Genomic DNA, 18,022 nt, shown 5'->3' with positions numbered 1-18,022 from the left:
TATCGCCAATCACAGGGTGCGGACAAATAATCCATGATAAACATTTTAGTCAAATACAATATTTTGTTTTTTAGGAATGTAGGTGCATAAAAATTTATTAATATTTTCCTCAATGTCTCAAAATATCTTCTATTGACTTTTACGCACTTCTGTAACTGCTTAGGGAAGTTGTTGGAGATCAGAGCCTGGAACAACCTACTAGAACAGCGGCTCTCAATCTTTCTCGTATCACAGACGTCTTCGAAATTATCCTGAGTTTTTCTAACTACAATTTTCGCACACTACAATGTACATAACATTGTTACACTAAGTCTGAAACTTTCTGCCTTTGCTTATGGCGCAGAAATTGGTCTAAGTTGATACAGGTATCTTCAGCACTACACTGAGAAAGAATTACAAATAAGCTATTTAATTTCGATTATAAAGGTTTTAACCTTGGGGTCATTCGCCTCTTTTTCGGGTTAGAAGCATTCATTTAAAAAATGTCTAACCCTATGTGCCGCGTGGGGAATTGAACACAAATGAGCTAGGCAATCGATTTCTCAACCGCTAAGCCGCATATATTTACGAATAACTTTTCCCCACCCTGTACTCAGTCTAATATTTGTTCAATTTACTATTTAGCTGCTGTGTTGTGATTACTGTGGCGTATCTAGTTTTTTTTGTAAAAACGAACTGACGACAGTGTTTTGTTTCAACAGTTTTTGACAGTGAACTACACTACATTAGTCAGAACTACACTCATTCGTGGGTGTAATCAATCTCTCAAATCTATCTCTTTTTTGCACTACACCGGTGTAGCACCAGGTACAAATGAAACGCTATTAGTTAATTCTAGCCAAACATGTCAAATGGTGCTAAGTGAAAATGACAGTTTCTTTTTGTTTACTTTCTCTTTCGCTAATAACTCGTCCGTTTATACGTTTGTTAATTAACCCTTAGCATAATATGCTAGTCGAAATCAGCGTTTTTCGATATATTCTGAAACAATATTGAAAAGTTTTATGCTAACGCCGTAATAATTGAAAGAGAAAGTAAACAAAGAGAGGCTCTCATTTGCACTTAGGACCATTTGACATGCTTGTCGAGAATTGCTTGTAAGGGATCATCCATAAATGACGTAGCATTATATGGGGGAGGGGGGAGTATTGTATTTTGTGATGATGTGTGACGACAGGGGGTAGGGGTCCATGTCATGCTACGTAGCTTTTTTAAAGGGGAATAACTAACATCGTTTTTTATTTATTTTTTAATTTTACGTGACAAGGGGGGGAGGTAGAATTACCGTCAAGCTACGTAATTACCAGGGGGTATTTAGAGGTTTGTGACGAAATGCTACGATGGGGGAGGGGGGTGTTAAAAATCACTCAAAAAATGCTACGTCATTTATGGATCGTTCCTAAGGGCAGTACCAGAATATATTAGCTAAAACCCGGTCAGCGTGGCAAGCAGAAAGTTAGCAAAAGTTGAGCAAAGCGAAATAGATGCTGGCAGAGTTTCTGCGAGCATTTTGCGCGATTTGTGCGAGAATTCTGGCAACGAATTCGCTCAAATATAACAACCGTTTCTGACAGAAGCGGTTCAACCAACCGATGCTGCTCACTTTTATCCAGAATCCAGCCAGAAATGTACGGCCAAGATCTCTGTACGCTTCCTGCCACATCTTTGTCAGATGTTTTGCTCGATTCGTGCTAAATTCTACCAGGTAGGAATTGCCAGGATCTTTGCACAGTTTATGTCCGAGTTATGCCAGGGTTTTGCTCGGTTCCTTTCAAAATTTGTCAGAAAACGCGAGCGAAACCGAGTTCACCCTAGGTCAACTAATCCGACAGGATACGCGCAGAAATCTGACAGGGCTGCCAAACCAAGACTTACAGAAATCTAGCAGAGCGGTCTCTGCCAGAAAATTTGCACACTGGGAAGGAATGCCCTCGATCCTACTTCGTATACTTATTTTCAATTCGAAATCTAAACAATGCATTTCCACGCAAGACAAAATCACTTGTAACTTTTACTACATATTCTTTCTCAGATTTGCTAGCAATTTTTCACTTAGGTATAGGCAAATCAACAAACGCAGACAAATGGTTGTTTTCTAAGCGATTTTGATTTCTTTTGTAACTTTCTATTTTTCACAGCAAACAGAACACGTGACTAAAAATATAGCAAACAGCCGTAACGCATGTTCTATCAGTATAAATCTAGAATGGGTTTTCAAAACGCCGTATTGACATTTTGCTCAAACAGAGCAAAATAGGTTAAAATTATGGCGAGCATGCTTTTAATTCCTTTTTCGAAACTAAACAGTTTAAAATACCAAAAAAAATTTGAGGGGCCTTCTCCTGGAAAAATGAAAAGATATACGAACTTTGGCTTTTGATCTTTCAATCGTTATTTGTAATTAGAAAATAATTTATTTTTAAATTCAAAATGGCGGCTTCAAAATGATTATTTTTTTCGAAACCATGTTTTTTTCTGCTAACGACAAAAAATGACTTATGTGACGTCTAGGATACCAACACAGTTGCAATGTATATGGACAACATACGTATAATGCGATGTTTTCAATTCGTCATCTGATTTAACCTCATTTGGCAAAAAATCCACCCGATTTAACCTCAATCTCGCACTAAAACTATTGCACATGGATTAGTCAATAAGTCTTGTCCTATTGATCTGATTTCCTTGATTCAAAAAATTATTGGAAGTATATACTTTTTTGTCGTACTTCCCAGTAAAGTTTAGCCGGAAATGAACTGGAATTCTGGCTGGTTCCAGTTCGTACACCGGCTCCAGTGACACAACCGTTTCTAGTTAGAATCGGTTGTGTCACTGGAGCCGGAATACGAACTGGAACCATCAAGAATTCCATTTCATTTCCGGCTGAGCTTTACTGGGTTATACCGAACATTGGCATGAAAAATTAATTATTTATAATTTTTAAACGAGAGTATACTAAGGTTGTTTTTAACACGGTTTTTTTTGCACGGTTTTCGCAAAAATAAAAGTCCTTTTAAATGTAAAAGACTTACACGATTTTTGGTCAAGTTTTTTTGCACGGATTTTGCAATTAACATGATTTCTGCTTTTATTCCAAGACCTTTTGAATGCAAAGAATTTAGCAGATTTTTGGAAAAGTGGGAAAGGCGGATCTTGACGATTACTTTTGGCACCTCAACAATCTGGTTGCTTATGAAACAGTATTAACGAGTAGACGCCAAATGTCTGAGGCTATTTTAAAAACCAAGATGGCGACTTCTGGTTCAGTGGAAATCTCTAAAACCTGATCAATATGGGTATTTTTGGAACGGGATTGATGAGTAGGCGTCAGATATCGACGTTTATGGTCATTTCGAAAACCAAGATGGCGAATTCCGGTTCAATTGAATTCTCTAAAACCCCATCAATGTGAGCATCTTTGCAATAGGCTTGACGAGTAGATGCCAAATATCGATGTCTGAAGCCATTTGGAATATATGGAGCGGGCCTAATGAAGGTGGTAGAGATCAATATAAGAGGCCATTTTGAAAACCAAGATGGCCACTTCGGTTTAGCAAAATTTTCAATTACCAAAACAATGTGAGATTTTTTGGAATAGCGTTGATGAATGGATACCGGATTTCAATTCTAGAGGTCATGTTTTAATCCAAGATGATGACTACTATATAAGTGGTTCATCTCATTCATCTTAATAATACAGCGAAGACCCGATTTTATTATTTCCCCCTGATTTTGTCCATTTTTTGATTTGAGTCTCGCATAAAAATCCGCTCGATGAGCACTAGCAGACGAACCAACTCGAATTCGAGTAAATCCACTCATGAGCACATTTTTCATATCTCACAAATGCAAAATATACAAAAATAAATTTATCTTCTTGTTATACACTGGATATTTATAGGGGAACCCGGGGCTATTCGGACCTACCAAAGCAAATCGCTCTTTTAGGTGGATAGATGTCAAAGAAATCATCACTCAATGGTCCTAATTGTTATCTTGAAACCTCAGCTATATTTTGGTGCTCTAGAAGTCCATTTGCACCACGCCATGGCAGCGCTAGGCGACCATTTTCAAAACTCGTTTTTCCATCCTTTTACAATGTAGGGGAAATTCGGACCTCCATACGGTGCAATTCAATCGTTAATTTTTTTATAATGAAATTATGTCTACCCATAAAATACTTACTGGAGAAACTCCTCAAGAAGCCAAAAAAAGAATTGCGGTAAAAATATTAATCTGAGTAGTCACAGCTGATGATTACGCATCATGAATTTTCTTTGCAATGGCTTGTACAATCGTGTGCGCAGCCGCAAGCCGCTGAAATGTGGTTGATGGAATAGTGGTGAACGTCTTGAAAATATCTGTGTTTTCGAATAACCTTACCCGTTATTATTTTTATTTTTAGTTGCTACTTTCATCGCGGTTTTACCATTATAATTATTTTTGTTTTGAGGAACGGCTTGTATCTCTTCTCTAAAAAACCCAATGAATTAGATTCAGATGTCAAAATTAAAGTTTTAGAATAGCGGATCCACGATATGTACGACAGTCAGAAAGTCTTACGATTTCCTGAGAAATCGAGGGGGTCCGATTAATCGGACGATCCTAATGACCCCGGGTCCCCCTACCAAATAATTAGAACCATCTTGGGTGTCAACATGACGTCAGACCTCTGGCAATTCAAAATGGCCTCTGGCATCAATATTTTGCGTCTACTCGTCCAGCCCGTTACAAAAATGCCCATATTAATGAGTTTTAGAGAGCTCCACTGAACCGGAAGTCGCCATCTTGGCTTTCGAATATTTGGCAACTACTCGTCAAACCCGTTCCAAAAATACCCATATTAATTGGGTTCTATTGAAATCCGATAGGCTGGAAGTAGCCATCTTGATTTTTAAAATGGTCTCAGACATCGATATTTGGCGTCTACTCGTTAATACATACTGTTCAGAAAACAACCATATTGTTGAAGTGCGGGCCAAAAGGAAACCTCAAGATCCGACGTTTCTACTTTTTCAAAAATCTTCTAAGAAATTAGAATAAAAGTAGAAACAGTGCAAAAAAAACTTGTTCAAAAGTCGTCTAAATCTTTTGCTTTCAAAAGGATTTACAGCATTCTTGATAAAACTCCGAAATCACCCCTTTTCCTAAAATCGTCTTTTGCATTGAATCAAACGCGGTTTTTTTGCACGGTTTTTGCGGTACGTATCCCCCGTATAAAAAAAACCTTAGTGAACAGTAAAAAAGAGACAAATTTAAGTTTTTTCTTAAATTCCTATAAAATTGTCTTTTTTTCATCAAAATTTATTGAAATTACATATAAGTCATAGGAGATTTCCATAATAACTGTTGAATAAGGCTAATGAAATTTGTCAACAAACTTTTGTTTTGCTGATTTCTCGTCAAACGAAATCGTCGTCACACCGCAACGCAACCTTTTGTTTTGCTGATTTCTCTTAATTTGTTATAATTTCAACGCAAAAAAAACATTTGAAATTGATTCTACGAGGGGTAACGATGTGGATTAACCCTAGAACGTTGCACTGGGGTACAAATACGCCATCTTTGGAGCTGTATGAAGACGAGAATTCGGCATTTACTGACCTGGGACCCTAAGCATAATTCAATTTAGAGTTCATAGTAAATGTTGAAAAGGGTGGTAAAGCCAATTTGCTTTTGGCCTTCGTGAAAGCAGATGTCAAAATTGGCGTGGGGTACATTTGTACCCCAGTGTACGGTTCCGTTAGTGTTTCGTTCTGTCAATGGAAATCTGATTCGTGACAACACCAGTTTAAAGACTGTTTGACTACGTAAGTAACAATTAGTATTATGTAATCGATTTTAATCATTTATTCAATTAATTTAATTTAATCTTGAAGTAGAAAACAAATTTTGTTCTCATTTACGCCAATTTTTACTTTTCTAGTTTTTTAAAATAATAGCTTGTAAATATAATTTGAGCACAGTATCGGCTGTAACAGTAACGTTGCTTGTTATCAATGAATTACCGGTTAGAAATAATCATTTCATTTCAATTTCCACCCCATTTTGTGCTATTTTCCAATTCCCGATTTTACAACTTTCATTCTTCCAATTAATTGCACTTTTTAAAAATCTCAAAATTACGTTTTAAATTATTTTCAGACCATTTTTTCAACGTTTGCATTTATGCCTGTGAAAATTGCGATCAAACGCGTGGGGTACGTTTGTACCCCAGTGTAACGTTCAAAGGGAAAAAAAGTAAGTGTAACGCTCTAGGGTTAAGTCTACAATCCAATGAACGAAATTTGAAGCAAACACTAAAAGTTTAAATCGGTAATGGTGAAACGCCAATGTGTACTAGCACGAACATGTAATTTTGCTCTTACATATTTCCATACAAACGTTAAACGCAATGCGAAAAGGGTGAAAACAACCAATCGCTCCCAAAATTTCCGTTTGAGTTTACAAAAGAAACCCAAAGAGTGCTCTACTCGCTAATTAGGATTATTGTTCAGCTTTGGCACTACATACCAAGCGTCCTCACTAAAGCGGTTTAGCTATTTGAATTCAATACACGTTATTTGTAATGCCATTGAACCGAAAATTTCACTTTTCAATTCAATGAACCGTAAGTTTCACTTTTCATTCTCGTAGAAAATGTACATTATGTGAGGTATTTCAATTTGAATTATATGGCAGCAAGTATAAATAACAACTGTAGTTATGTAAACTGCTGTTGGCTGCTCAGTATGAAATAACAGAAAGTACCACCTTAAACAAGCATAAAATATAATCCACATCAATCTCTTTCCGGCTATTGTACGCGCATCATATCTTGACGATTCTTCCGACTTCTATACATCCCCCCACGAAAATCAAATCAAAAGGTAACCAATATCGCTTCCAAGTAACCGATATACTGTCTCGTCAAGTACGGTCAAGAGCCTGTTTGCGGAAAATATGTGAATATTGCCTTCCAGTGTGGTGTGAATTCTTATTCAAATTCGCGTTCGTCTTTCTAAGTATTGTGTAGAATATATAAAACCTCACCCAAAATAGCTTCTGCCGCGTAAAATGTCATACTTGAAGTTGAGTGCGCCCTCGAAAAAATATAAAACTTTACTTGTAAATTATGGGACCAGACCAAGAGGTTGACGTGACGTCATATTTTCGTAGCCAACATAAGAACTTTGCTTGTAACGAAATTAATTCTAAATACCAACGAGGAGCACTTTAGTTTACATCAAATCAGTTAAAGTTGTCATTGTTTTCTTTTGTTTACTGCTACTATTGTTTGTTGATGACGTTTTAAGCGATTTTGACGTTGTCAAACTGACCCCCATCGATCGGTGGAAAAACGATGTTGCTATTGTCAAACTGTATGTAGAGATAGGGATGCCAGTTGCCTGGACCAGACGCATTATATTTCGATGCTGGCGGTAAGGATCGGATTTATATTAAATAACAAAAAAGATAAAATAAACCATGTGTGCGCGTGAGTGAAAATATGAGATTTGTTTTCGTTATTAAACCGCTCGCCGATAAGTAAAATTGCGTCACGTGAGATGACGGTGAGAAAAGGACACTATATAGGGTAAGGTGGGGCTCGTTTGTCGTGTAGAGCATCGAAAATAATCATAATGGTGACATGACAGCATTTTACAGCCGTGATTCACTGGTTGGGCCACAGACTTGTCCAACTAACGAATTTGATTCGCTAGTTGGACCGACTGACAAATGTCAAAAACTCTCCAAAGGAGATGTTGGCAGTGTAAATGCATCTGTTCACATCTCAGAATATTGTCAGATTGATTGTGAAAGTAAATTTGACATGAGATTTTGGCGTTCAGATGCTTTTTAGTTGGACAATGGTCTAACTATCGTCTAGGTCCAACTAAAAAGCGGTCCAGTTAAAAAATGTCCAACCAGCGAATCACGACTGTATTTGTCTACATCAGTGGTTTTCAAACGTTCCATGTACCCCATTCCGAATATTGATCCTTATGATGTACCCCAACCCCTTTCTGAAAATTGTTTACCATCATTACCCTCTCAGAAAAAAACGATAAAACCCATAATTTTCCAATAAGAAACCTGTTCTTGAGCACTCACAGTAAGCATCTCAATTCTTGACACACCGAAACAATATATAAAGACAAAATTCCAACGGCAATGTTAGGACAAGTTGAAATTTATCCCGCATAATTCACCCCCTACAATAGTCTAATTTACCCCTGAGGGTGAATTCACCCCCGGTTGAAAACTACTGATTTAGACAGATTTTTGCGGACACTTTCTCGCTCGGATTCCATCATGTTTATCAACGCAACTCAATCTCAATTAGACGACGAATGAACGATACTCACAAATCTCGTAACTCCTCTGAATACACCGAAAGGGCGTTCTCCCGCAACCGCTTGATGCCCACCTTCTCCAGGATCAGCTTCTGCATCGCGGACAGCTTCTGCGGGATCCTCACAATTGCACGACCCTCGCAGCGGCATTGTACTTCATCCAAGAAATCGTCGGTGGAGTTCCAACAGCGACACTGGCCCCGCTTCGGCTCGTGCGCCGACAATGTGTTGTTAATCTCCAGCACCAAGGTATGATTGCCGTCCGGCGGCACCAGTTTGGGGCTCCCGACAGGGGAAACCATTTCGACGGCTGTTTCGACGATTGACGTGGCATTACTAACGATCGGAACGCTTCGAACGAAAAAGGAACGCTTTTTCAGCGGTCGTCCCATGCTGCCACCCGTTCCACCGGTCGACAGATAACCGAGCAGAGCCAATGCACTCCAGAATAGCTTTCGTTGGACTCGTTTCGAGCTGCATACGCTCATTATTCCGCACGTTTTGCCTCCACCTAGAATGGGGACTTCACCCCCGACACTTCACTTTATCGCTCCGGACGTTTTACAAAGTTTTGCTTTCACTTTCCCGCCGGTTCATAGTAGCCAATCAAGCCCGAACACTGTCACTTGGCAGCAGTTCGTTGTGTCTTCCCCTTCGCGGGTACATCACGTTATCTCGAATACGAAGTTTATCAGTAGACAAAAAAGCATCTCAATTTCGCACTTCATTAACACCTGGTGAAGCTAATGTTCAAATTTTATTATTTTCTGAAAACACACAAGTCTGGAAACGATTCACCGCTGGCGGTTCGTCATTTTCGCCCACCTGGTGATTAGTTCATAGCATCTTCACGAGAAACAGCGAGTCCCGAGCAATTAGCTGGTAGAATCGACTGTTAGCAACTAGGGCCATTTGAAAATTCGATAACGATGACTGTTGACTGGTAGATAATCTGCAATAGATGGAAGATAGAAAACAAATGTTTATTCACTCATATAATTTCGAAACAAATATAACGTTTGTATCATTTTAAAATAAATCGTTCTGTGAAAATCCGTATTCGTTCGACAACAACTTGAATAACTCTCATCATGATATGTTTCGTATCAAAATTCAAAACATATAAAGCGGATTGCATTGTGACACGCTGATAGTTCCAGCTCAGCAAATAAATTGGGGTCAAATGAATCTTATTTACTCCTTCATTCACGAATCGTCTGTTAAACTTGTAGGGTTTCTGGATAATTTTCCGGTCAGCGCTTCTCTTGCATCCACACAGTTTTGGGTAGGTCTTGTGCGTTCTTCTATTCCATTGCAACTACCATCCGAACACCAGCATAACACAGCAACGCATCCGATATTCCATAACTTACAAACTGATGGCCTTCACTCCATCGTGTAACGCACTATCTGTTGCGGTTTAACACTCAATTAAGTGAACCACTCAGTCAGCTGTCGCAGCAAATTAATGCTGGTATCGAAATTAATTACATCACACAGCGAAACAGTTCATTGACTGCACTGAAACTGGGTGGTTCTGGTTGAGCAGATGGGTAGGGTTTTTATAAGGATTATTATCGGAGTGAAGCCGAACTAGGTTGGTATTCCTTATTTTTACTAGTTCTTTTTTTTGTATGACAAACACAAATCACATAGGATAGACTATTCCTTGTCTATCTCATAATTATAGTGCCATATAATTTCACTCAATGGATTCGACAAAATCAATATCAATCGATTCTAGCCCTAGGACGTTACACTTACTTATTTACCCTAGAGCGTTGCACTGGGGTACAAACATACCCCACGCGTTTGATAGCAATTTTCACAGGTAAAAATTCAAACAAAATAAATGTGCAATATATCATTTTCTTCGTTTTTTAATTGCGAAAACAGCTGTGTAATAGAAAGTACGGAAATAATTGAATCAATGATACATAAATTCGTTTTACCTAGGTCGGTAAATTCTGCATTCTCGTTTTTACACGGCTCCAAAGATGGAGTGGGATAAATTTGTACCCCAGTGCACCGTTCTAGGGCTAAGAATCGATAGAATTATCCAGCGGTGTTTCTAATGAGCCGTTTTGACGTTTAAATTTGGAGAAAACCAATTCGTTTATGCAAGGCGAATTTGGGGGTAAACAAACCGCTTCTAGGCTTCAAGGGGAGGGTGGTAGTTTAAATAAAATAACAAAGACGACAGGAGTATCTCTGCGGTTGTTTACTTGTGAACACAAATGGTGTTTCGTTTCAAATTTGGCGTCTCTCTGGTCGGTCTGTCAAACACGCGATTCCTTAACTTATGCTGTTCGCTCGAAACTGTCATTTTTATGTAGACTTTGTAAATATTAGAGCGAACCTGGAGCGACGAAATCATCATCACTAAACCTCCATATAAATAAACCTAGTTTATCGATGTTTTGAATACGCAAGCAATAGTGAAATAACTCATTTTTAATGAAAGTCAGCTGTTATGGAGTTCTCCTTTGAGATATGGGTCAACTATTGACGTTGAGATAAATTCTCAACCATTTAAAAGATCATGGACCATATCAACAGTTGAATAATAAAACTTATTGCTATTGATAATTATAATCTTCAATCATCAACAAGTTAACACTTACTTAAACGTGCATGTTATCCAGTTATGTTTAATGACACTAGTTTCGAGAGTTAAATTAGTACTGCCAGTAGAAATTTCGCGCAAACTAACACAGCACATCCAAAATCCGCAGTAGAACTATTTAGCACTCAGTATCTTCTCAGATTTATTTTAATCTTGCTAACACGTAAAACGTGCTTCGAAAATTAAACCATCTTCCACGCAGAAGCGATATGCAATCAAATGACTAACTGCGAAAGGAGCGATCAGCCTTATCGGCTCCCTACGATCACTTGGAATCGCCAAAGCAACATCTCTGACCGATGTCGACAATTACATGCTCGAAATCGTGGCAAGTTGCTAGAGCACTGGATCATATTTCACTCGATGCACAGGATAACCTAAAAATTTTAGGCTTCGGTTACATTGAGCGGCAACGTCTCACCTTTCTATTCTCCAATTTAAAAAAAATGCATTTTCATTTTGTTTTAGTATATTGATTAAAATAGCTGAAATAGCCGGCGTTACCAGTGAAGGTTTCACGTGAATTTTGCAAATACCAAATTAGGACAATATTTTAGTACACACCAAAAAATAATGAAATTTAAACGACATGTAAATCAATACGAATGTAAACACACAAAGCTTGAATCAAAAATTTTATTGAAAATTAAGTTGAATCCGATGCAGTCAATGGGAGCATCAAAAAGCATATGATTTTACACTTTCGTTCGTGTAATATTACATGTCATTTATTTTAAAGCAATATTGAATTAAAGTGCATAAAAATATAAAGAAACAATGTAATGGACCAGATATGTGAAACAAATAAACATTAAATTCATAAAATAGATAAAAGGAAAATTTTGAGAGTAACAAATACACTACCTAGTTTAAAAAAATAAAGTCGAATTTTGCGTTTCGAATTCATCTCATTAATAACAAGTTACACGTCTTGTGTGAACGCCTAAAAGACTGACTGGTCCCAAGTGATGTCTTGGGAAGCAAACATAGAAGTTCTGGTTTGCTGGTAGGAGCTTGCTTTGGACACAACGGTAAAATTTAAAAAAAAATTTTAAGTGATTCAAAGAAACAAATTAAAGGGAAAAATGATTAAAAGAGATTAAATGAACAAAACTAACAAACAATAAAAGAAATAAATGTGATATGAGAGAAAAAATAATAACAGAAAAAAGGAAATAAACGCAACTAATTAAATAAACTAAAAAACTGAAATGATTAAAATGAATATATATTAATAAAATTAATAAACTAAACAAAACGAAAAAATCATAAATGCATAAAATAAATCCATCAAAAACAACGAAAAAATGAATGAGAAAGATACAATAAATAAAAAATATATTAAACGATTGAAAAAGGACATTAAAATTAATAAAATAATAATAATAATAATAAAGAATAAAAAACAGATTTAATGCAAATATAAAAAATAAAATGAATCATGTCAATGAAATGATATAATGGCTATAATTATTAAAATTATTAAAATGAACAAAACAATTGGAGACATAAAAATAATTAAATGAATGAAATCAATAAAATACAGTTAATCAAGATAAAGAAAATGATAAAATTATAAACGATAGACGAACGAAACGAATAAAATAAAAATGAATAAAAAAAATATTAAATGAGTAGAATGACCACAAAGAATAAAATCAATGAAATAAGAAAAAATAATAAATTAATGCAATTGAAATTTGATTTGAATGAATAAAATGAATGAATTTAATAAACTGAATAAAACAACTAAGCTGAAGAAAATAGAAAACATCTTCAAATCGGCGAGATGAACCAACCATGGTCTTAGCCAAAATAACAGCAAAAAATCTTCAAATAGATTGGAATAAAACTAGTTAAATGATTCAATTGAATAAAATGAAAAAAAAGAATGAGCTGAGTAAAATTAATAAAATTAATAAAGAAAATAAAATTAAATGCAATGAGCAGAGAATGAAGAAAACAAAATGAATAAGTGCAGCATAGGAAAAATAACTAGGAACCAAACACCGTGCACTAAGCAAAATTAAAATAATATCAATATTCATGAAGCAAGGAAAAATATGTAAAAGAAGTTTAAACAAATATAAAGAATAACAGGAATAAGTAAATAATGGGAATAAAATAAATTTAAATAATATAATGAATAAAAATAATAAAATTTTATGAAAGTAATGGTACGAAAAAATTAATAAAATAAATAGTATGCAAGATATTTTTAAAAAATAATAAATAATAGATACAATAAATAAAACGAAATAATAATAAAATGGTATAAATGTACGAAAGGAACAAATTGTATAAATTGTACAAAATGCATAAAACCAAATGAGTAAAATTAAGCACAAGAAAAAAACACAGATAATGCATGAGTTAAATAAAACTGCAAAAATAAAGACAATAAATAAAGAAACAAGATAAATAAATTAATAAAACTCATGAAAGCAAAAACATATAAAATGAATTCTATAGTTCACTAAAAAAATAAGCCGAGTACATCAGATCAAAATTAGTTGCTTTAATCGAAACAATAAAACGAATAAAATGTACAAAATGACTAAGATTAATAAAATAAACCGCTAAAAGGTAAATAAAGCTTAAATGCAAAAACTAAAATATAAAATAAGCATAAAAAAGAAATAAATAAATAAAAGGCATAAAACATATCAAATGAATAAAATAAACACAATAAAAAATGGTGAAAATTTAAATAAAAATGAATTAATGCATGAAAGCAAAACAAATAATACAAGCAGTAAAAGAAAACAAAAGAAGAGAAGGATAACAAGGATGTTTGAAAACAATGAAATCAATACAGGAACGAATAGAAAAAAGGAAACTGAAAGAATGCAACTAATAAAAGGAATAAAATAAAAAGTAGAAATAAAGATAGTGAAAGAAATAACAGAAGTGAAATTCATAAAACCAGCAAACATAAAAGGAATAAATCAACAAAAATATTAACAGACTGAAATTAATTAAAGGAATAGAAGGCATAAAATAATTAATCAAATAACATAAAAAGGTAGAGAATGGATAAAAAATTAATTGCATGGCATGCACAGAATAAAAAACAATTAAGGCCAAAAGAAGTGAAATTTCGATAAATAAGAAGTAAAGTTTCGATAAATAATACAAATTATAGCCAACATGACTTAGTTCTTGGGAGCTGTGAGGGTCATTTCCGAAATAAATTGATGCGTATAATCCGAATAAAGTATAAATCCGGGTTGAGAGTTAGCCCACGACGTTAGGATTTTGAAACATTTGAGTTCATGTGTTATCCGAAAAATGGCGTTTTTCCACTCTTACCACTTAATTTAGGAGTTCAAGAGTTCAATAACGATTTTTCTCGCTAAGTTTTGGCTATTCGAAGTTATACTATATATCCCTTCGACGTCATTAGCACTTGCATTAAACCTTTGAGACAATAATTTTTTACTGTGTAATTTGTCTTGAATATTTTCACTTTAAAGCGGACCCTACACGAGACAAGAATATTGTCAATAAAAATATTGTCAAGACTGCTTCAATACGTCAATCCCATTTGAATTCTACAGAATCAATATTTTCAAAATGTCCTTACACGATCAATATATTGATCAAAAATTGGTTTATTGTCAATATTTCTGCTCGTGTAGGGTCCGCTTAAGTTGCATTTCCAATGTGGCGTAATCAGAATAGCAGATTAATGTGGTTTTTGTTTGAGACGAAACTGAGTCAGTTCCTAACCCCAACTGCTCTCAAAATGTATGAACTGACAGCGGTTGGGGTTAGATTTCCCATGTGGCGTAATCAGAATAGCAGATTAATGTGGTTTTTGTTTGAGGCGAAACTGAGTCAGTTCCTAATCCCAACTGCTGTCAAAATGTATGAACTGACAGCGGTTGGGGTTAGATTTCCAATGTGGCGTAATTAGAATAGCAGATTAATGTGGTTTTTGTTTGAGGCGAAACTGATTCAGTTCCTAACCCCAACTGCTGTCAAAATGTATGAACTGACAGCGATTGGGGTTAGAACCTGACTCAGTTTCAGGTTCAAGCGAAATCGCCATAAGAGACGTCGAACGGATTTTTTTTAACTTTGAATAGCAACAACTTTACGAGAAAATCGTGATTGATCTCTTAAATTCTTAAATTAAAGGGTAAGAGTGCTACCAAATGATGTACCTGGAAAGACAGACCGCAACATTTTTTTGCACCATGCACATAGCCTCAAAAGTAGGAACAACGCTGTTTTTCAGGTACATAACCTCAAATATCTTAAAATACTGACGTGATGGACAAATTCTGACCCCCGGTTTCAGATTCTACGCGGCAAACTACTTCGGAAATAAACATTAGCTTTCCAACAACCAACAGGTTTCTGCTATATTCCTACCTAAGGAGTAAAAATGGGATAAACACAAAAATTTCTCCCCAAGGGAGAATTTTCGATGAAACCACTCTTTGTCCGTAAATGTACGTAATTTTTCCTCTTTAGAGAGAAAAATAGCATAGTGCTTTTGCATTGGCCTGCTAAGCCAAGACAAGCTTCGGCTACGCTGTGTCTCATCGGCATAAACAGAACTTCTGCTTGGACGGGACATCACGTTTGACCAGTCCTTTGATTGAAACACAGGGATTCAACGTCAAGCCGGCGCTAATCTATTCCGACAATCAGTTTGTGTCGGTTTCTGACGAGACGAAACCGACACGCGCCCATGACTTTGTTAACTAACAGGACCTCAGTGTTTGTAGACCTATGTAAACAGAAAGAAATACCTGTATAAAAAGATGATTTGAATAAACAAAGTAATTCAAAAAAACGAACATATGAAATAAATAAAAAAAAATCAGATGAGCAAAACCAATGAAAAGATTAAAGGAATTGAAGGTCCAAAAAGAAATAAAAGAATGCAAGATAAAACAGGAACAAACGTAATAAAAAGAGTATAAGGAATACGGTTAATAAAAACAGTAACAATTGTATAAGAAATAAAAAGGAAATAAAACATAAGTTTACCCATGTATTTTCCCTAGGGATATAGCTTATTTCCGATACAATCCTTATCCTAGGTTTGTCGAACACGCAGAGTAGGTTGCCCGTTTTAATCTGCCTCTCCTAGTAACAATTGAGGTTTTACTTATAAAATTTAGATTGCACTTGTAGCGTGCTATAAAACTTGGGTGGACACGAGCCACAAATAGTATTCTATAGGGACTTTCTCCTGGACGTTCCAAAGCTGTTGCCGTGATGGAATAGCTAGAACAAAATCCATTGTGAATATTTTTTGCGGTGTGTACACTGTTGCTTCGTCTGAGAAGAGCTTTACCTGTGTAGTATTATTATCCATAACTTTGATAGATGTTTCAATATTGGAATACAGGATAGATACGCGCCTTTCCATATATAGGGTAGCAGTTTCCAAGTTTATATTGGCTAAATGCCAGTAAATATGAAGAGTGGCACTCTATTAGCATTTTCACTGCGCTTAAACAAACGTGTTTAACCACTGATAACAGAATTTAGGCTAGAACAAAATTTCTTCAAACACCTGTGTAAACTTTCAAATCGATAGCCGTTGGAAATCCGTGTTTCACTATTGCCATCTACGCAACTATTTGCTAAATGTGTTTGACAGCTACATTGCATCGATCACTGCGCCACCTACAACCGTTTGCCAAACGTGTTTCAAACGTCTCATTTATTCGGAATTTCAACAGCGGGTATTTACACACGTTTCGAATCGAGCCTAAACGTCTGTAGTTTTACCTTTTAAAGTTAGTTGTTTTTATCAATTATAATAATTAGGAATAAATCAAAGATACCGATTCGCGCGCAATCGCTTATAATCTGAACCAAGAAGCTTTTATTCTCAGGTGATACGATACTGAAAAATTCAGAACGGCAATGTAGGTTTTAGAAACGACTGATGATTGTTTACTAGTTTACTACTTGTCATATGTACACTCAATTTATATTTGCTTGGATTTTAGTTTGTACACAAAGTTGTTCGCTGTATTTTGTTATCCCTCGCAGCCTATTGGTCACTTACCTCACTTCTCACCTAGTTACATCGAAAAACGAATCACTTTAGAGCTCTAAGCACAATGATTGAAACAATAATTTGAATGAAGTATTGTGGACGCAATTACCCTTCACAAAATGGAAACGAGGCCCAAAAAAAAACGATGTGATTTTTTCTGCTCTGATAATTGCCTCGGTCATAACAAATGAATGACATTTCCGAAAAATGTACAATGCCGAACATAACGAAAAACCATTCGTATCCTTCATTGTTGATAAGTCACGCAATGATCATTAGTGTTACTGGGAAAGCACGAACCTCATTAGTGATAGAAAAATATTCCGTCCTTTTGACTGAAGGATCGATGGTCAACCCTCGGGATGTGAACTTTACTGCCTGAACGATAAGTATTTTTATTTTTTGTTTCCAGAATTGGATGTATTATATTCGACAACAAAAACAGCAGACTCTACGATTGATTACCCAGATTTAGATTTCATTTGGTTCCTGGTAGGAAATGGAAAACGCTAACAGTTAGGTTCAACTGGGTAACACCAGATATTCTAGCTATCCAATCAATTTCGACTCGTTAAGCATAGCGCACGTGAACATCAACGCAAAATCATAGTCTGCCGAGAAAAGGGCACAAAAGTATCAAAGCAATGAGTGGGGATTGAATTTGCGCTTCGGTTGAAAACATGTAATTTTATATACGAACCATGCTGTTGTTGCATAGGCGATGGTAGTATTTTTATGTTTGCTAGTTGTTGTTGAATTTGGCGGTTAGTTTATATCTCGCGCAGAAGAAATGTATCCTCATACCAAGACGGATACAGGTGTGCACATTTTTTTCTGTGTGAGTGCGGTTGTCATTTTTCTTCGATGAAGCTTAAAAAACAAGAAGATATGAAGAAGAAAAGCACAAACAGTTGACGTAGCGGGCCCTTCTGTTGCCATAAGTTTTGTTTCGGTTCGGTCATAGTTAATTTAATCGATTTTTTTCGAGGTAAAAATTGTCCATAAGTGTTCTAATCGATAGATCCGAAGTGA

At 35.7% G+C, this 18,022-nt stretch overlaps 1 protein-coding gene across 1 annotated transcript in view; it reads right to left on the bottom strand.

Annotated features, from left to right (window-relative positions):
• The window catches only part of LOC131677064 (lutropin-choriogonadotropic hormone receptor), a 60,781-nt gene that overhangs the window by 23,111 nt on the left and 19,648 nt on the right, over positions 1–18,022 (bottom strand). The window contains exon 2 of the mRNA XM_058956609.1: positions 8,349–9,288. Within this exon, the coding sequence (XP_058812592.1) occupies positions 8,349–8,824 (476 nt within the window). The 5' untranslated portion in view covers positions 8,825–9,288. The remainder of the gene's footprint in view (positions 1–8,348; positions 9,289–18,022) is intronic.

This window comes from Topomyia yanbarensis, chromosome 1, assembly GCF_030247195.1.
Source record: "Topomyia yanbarensis strain Yona2022 chromosome 1, ASM3024719v1, whole genome shotgun sequence".
Classification (NCBI taxonomy): domain Eukaryota; kingdom Metazoa; phylum Arthropoda; class Insecta; order Diptera; family Culicidae; genus Topomyia; species Topomyia yanbarensis.
The sequence above is the reverse complement of the archived record's forward strand: the minus strand, read 5'-3'. Positions and strand labels throughout refer to the sequence as shown.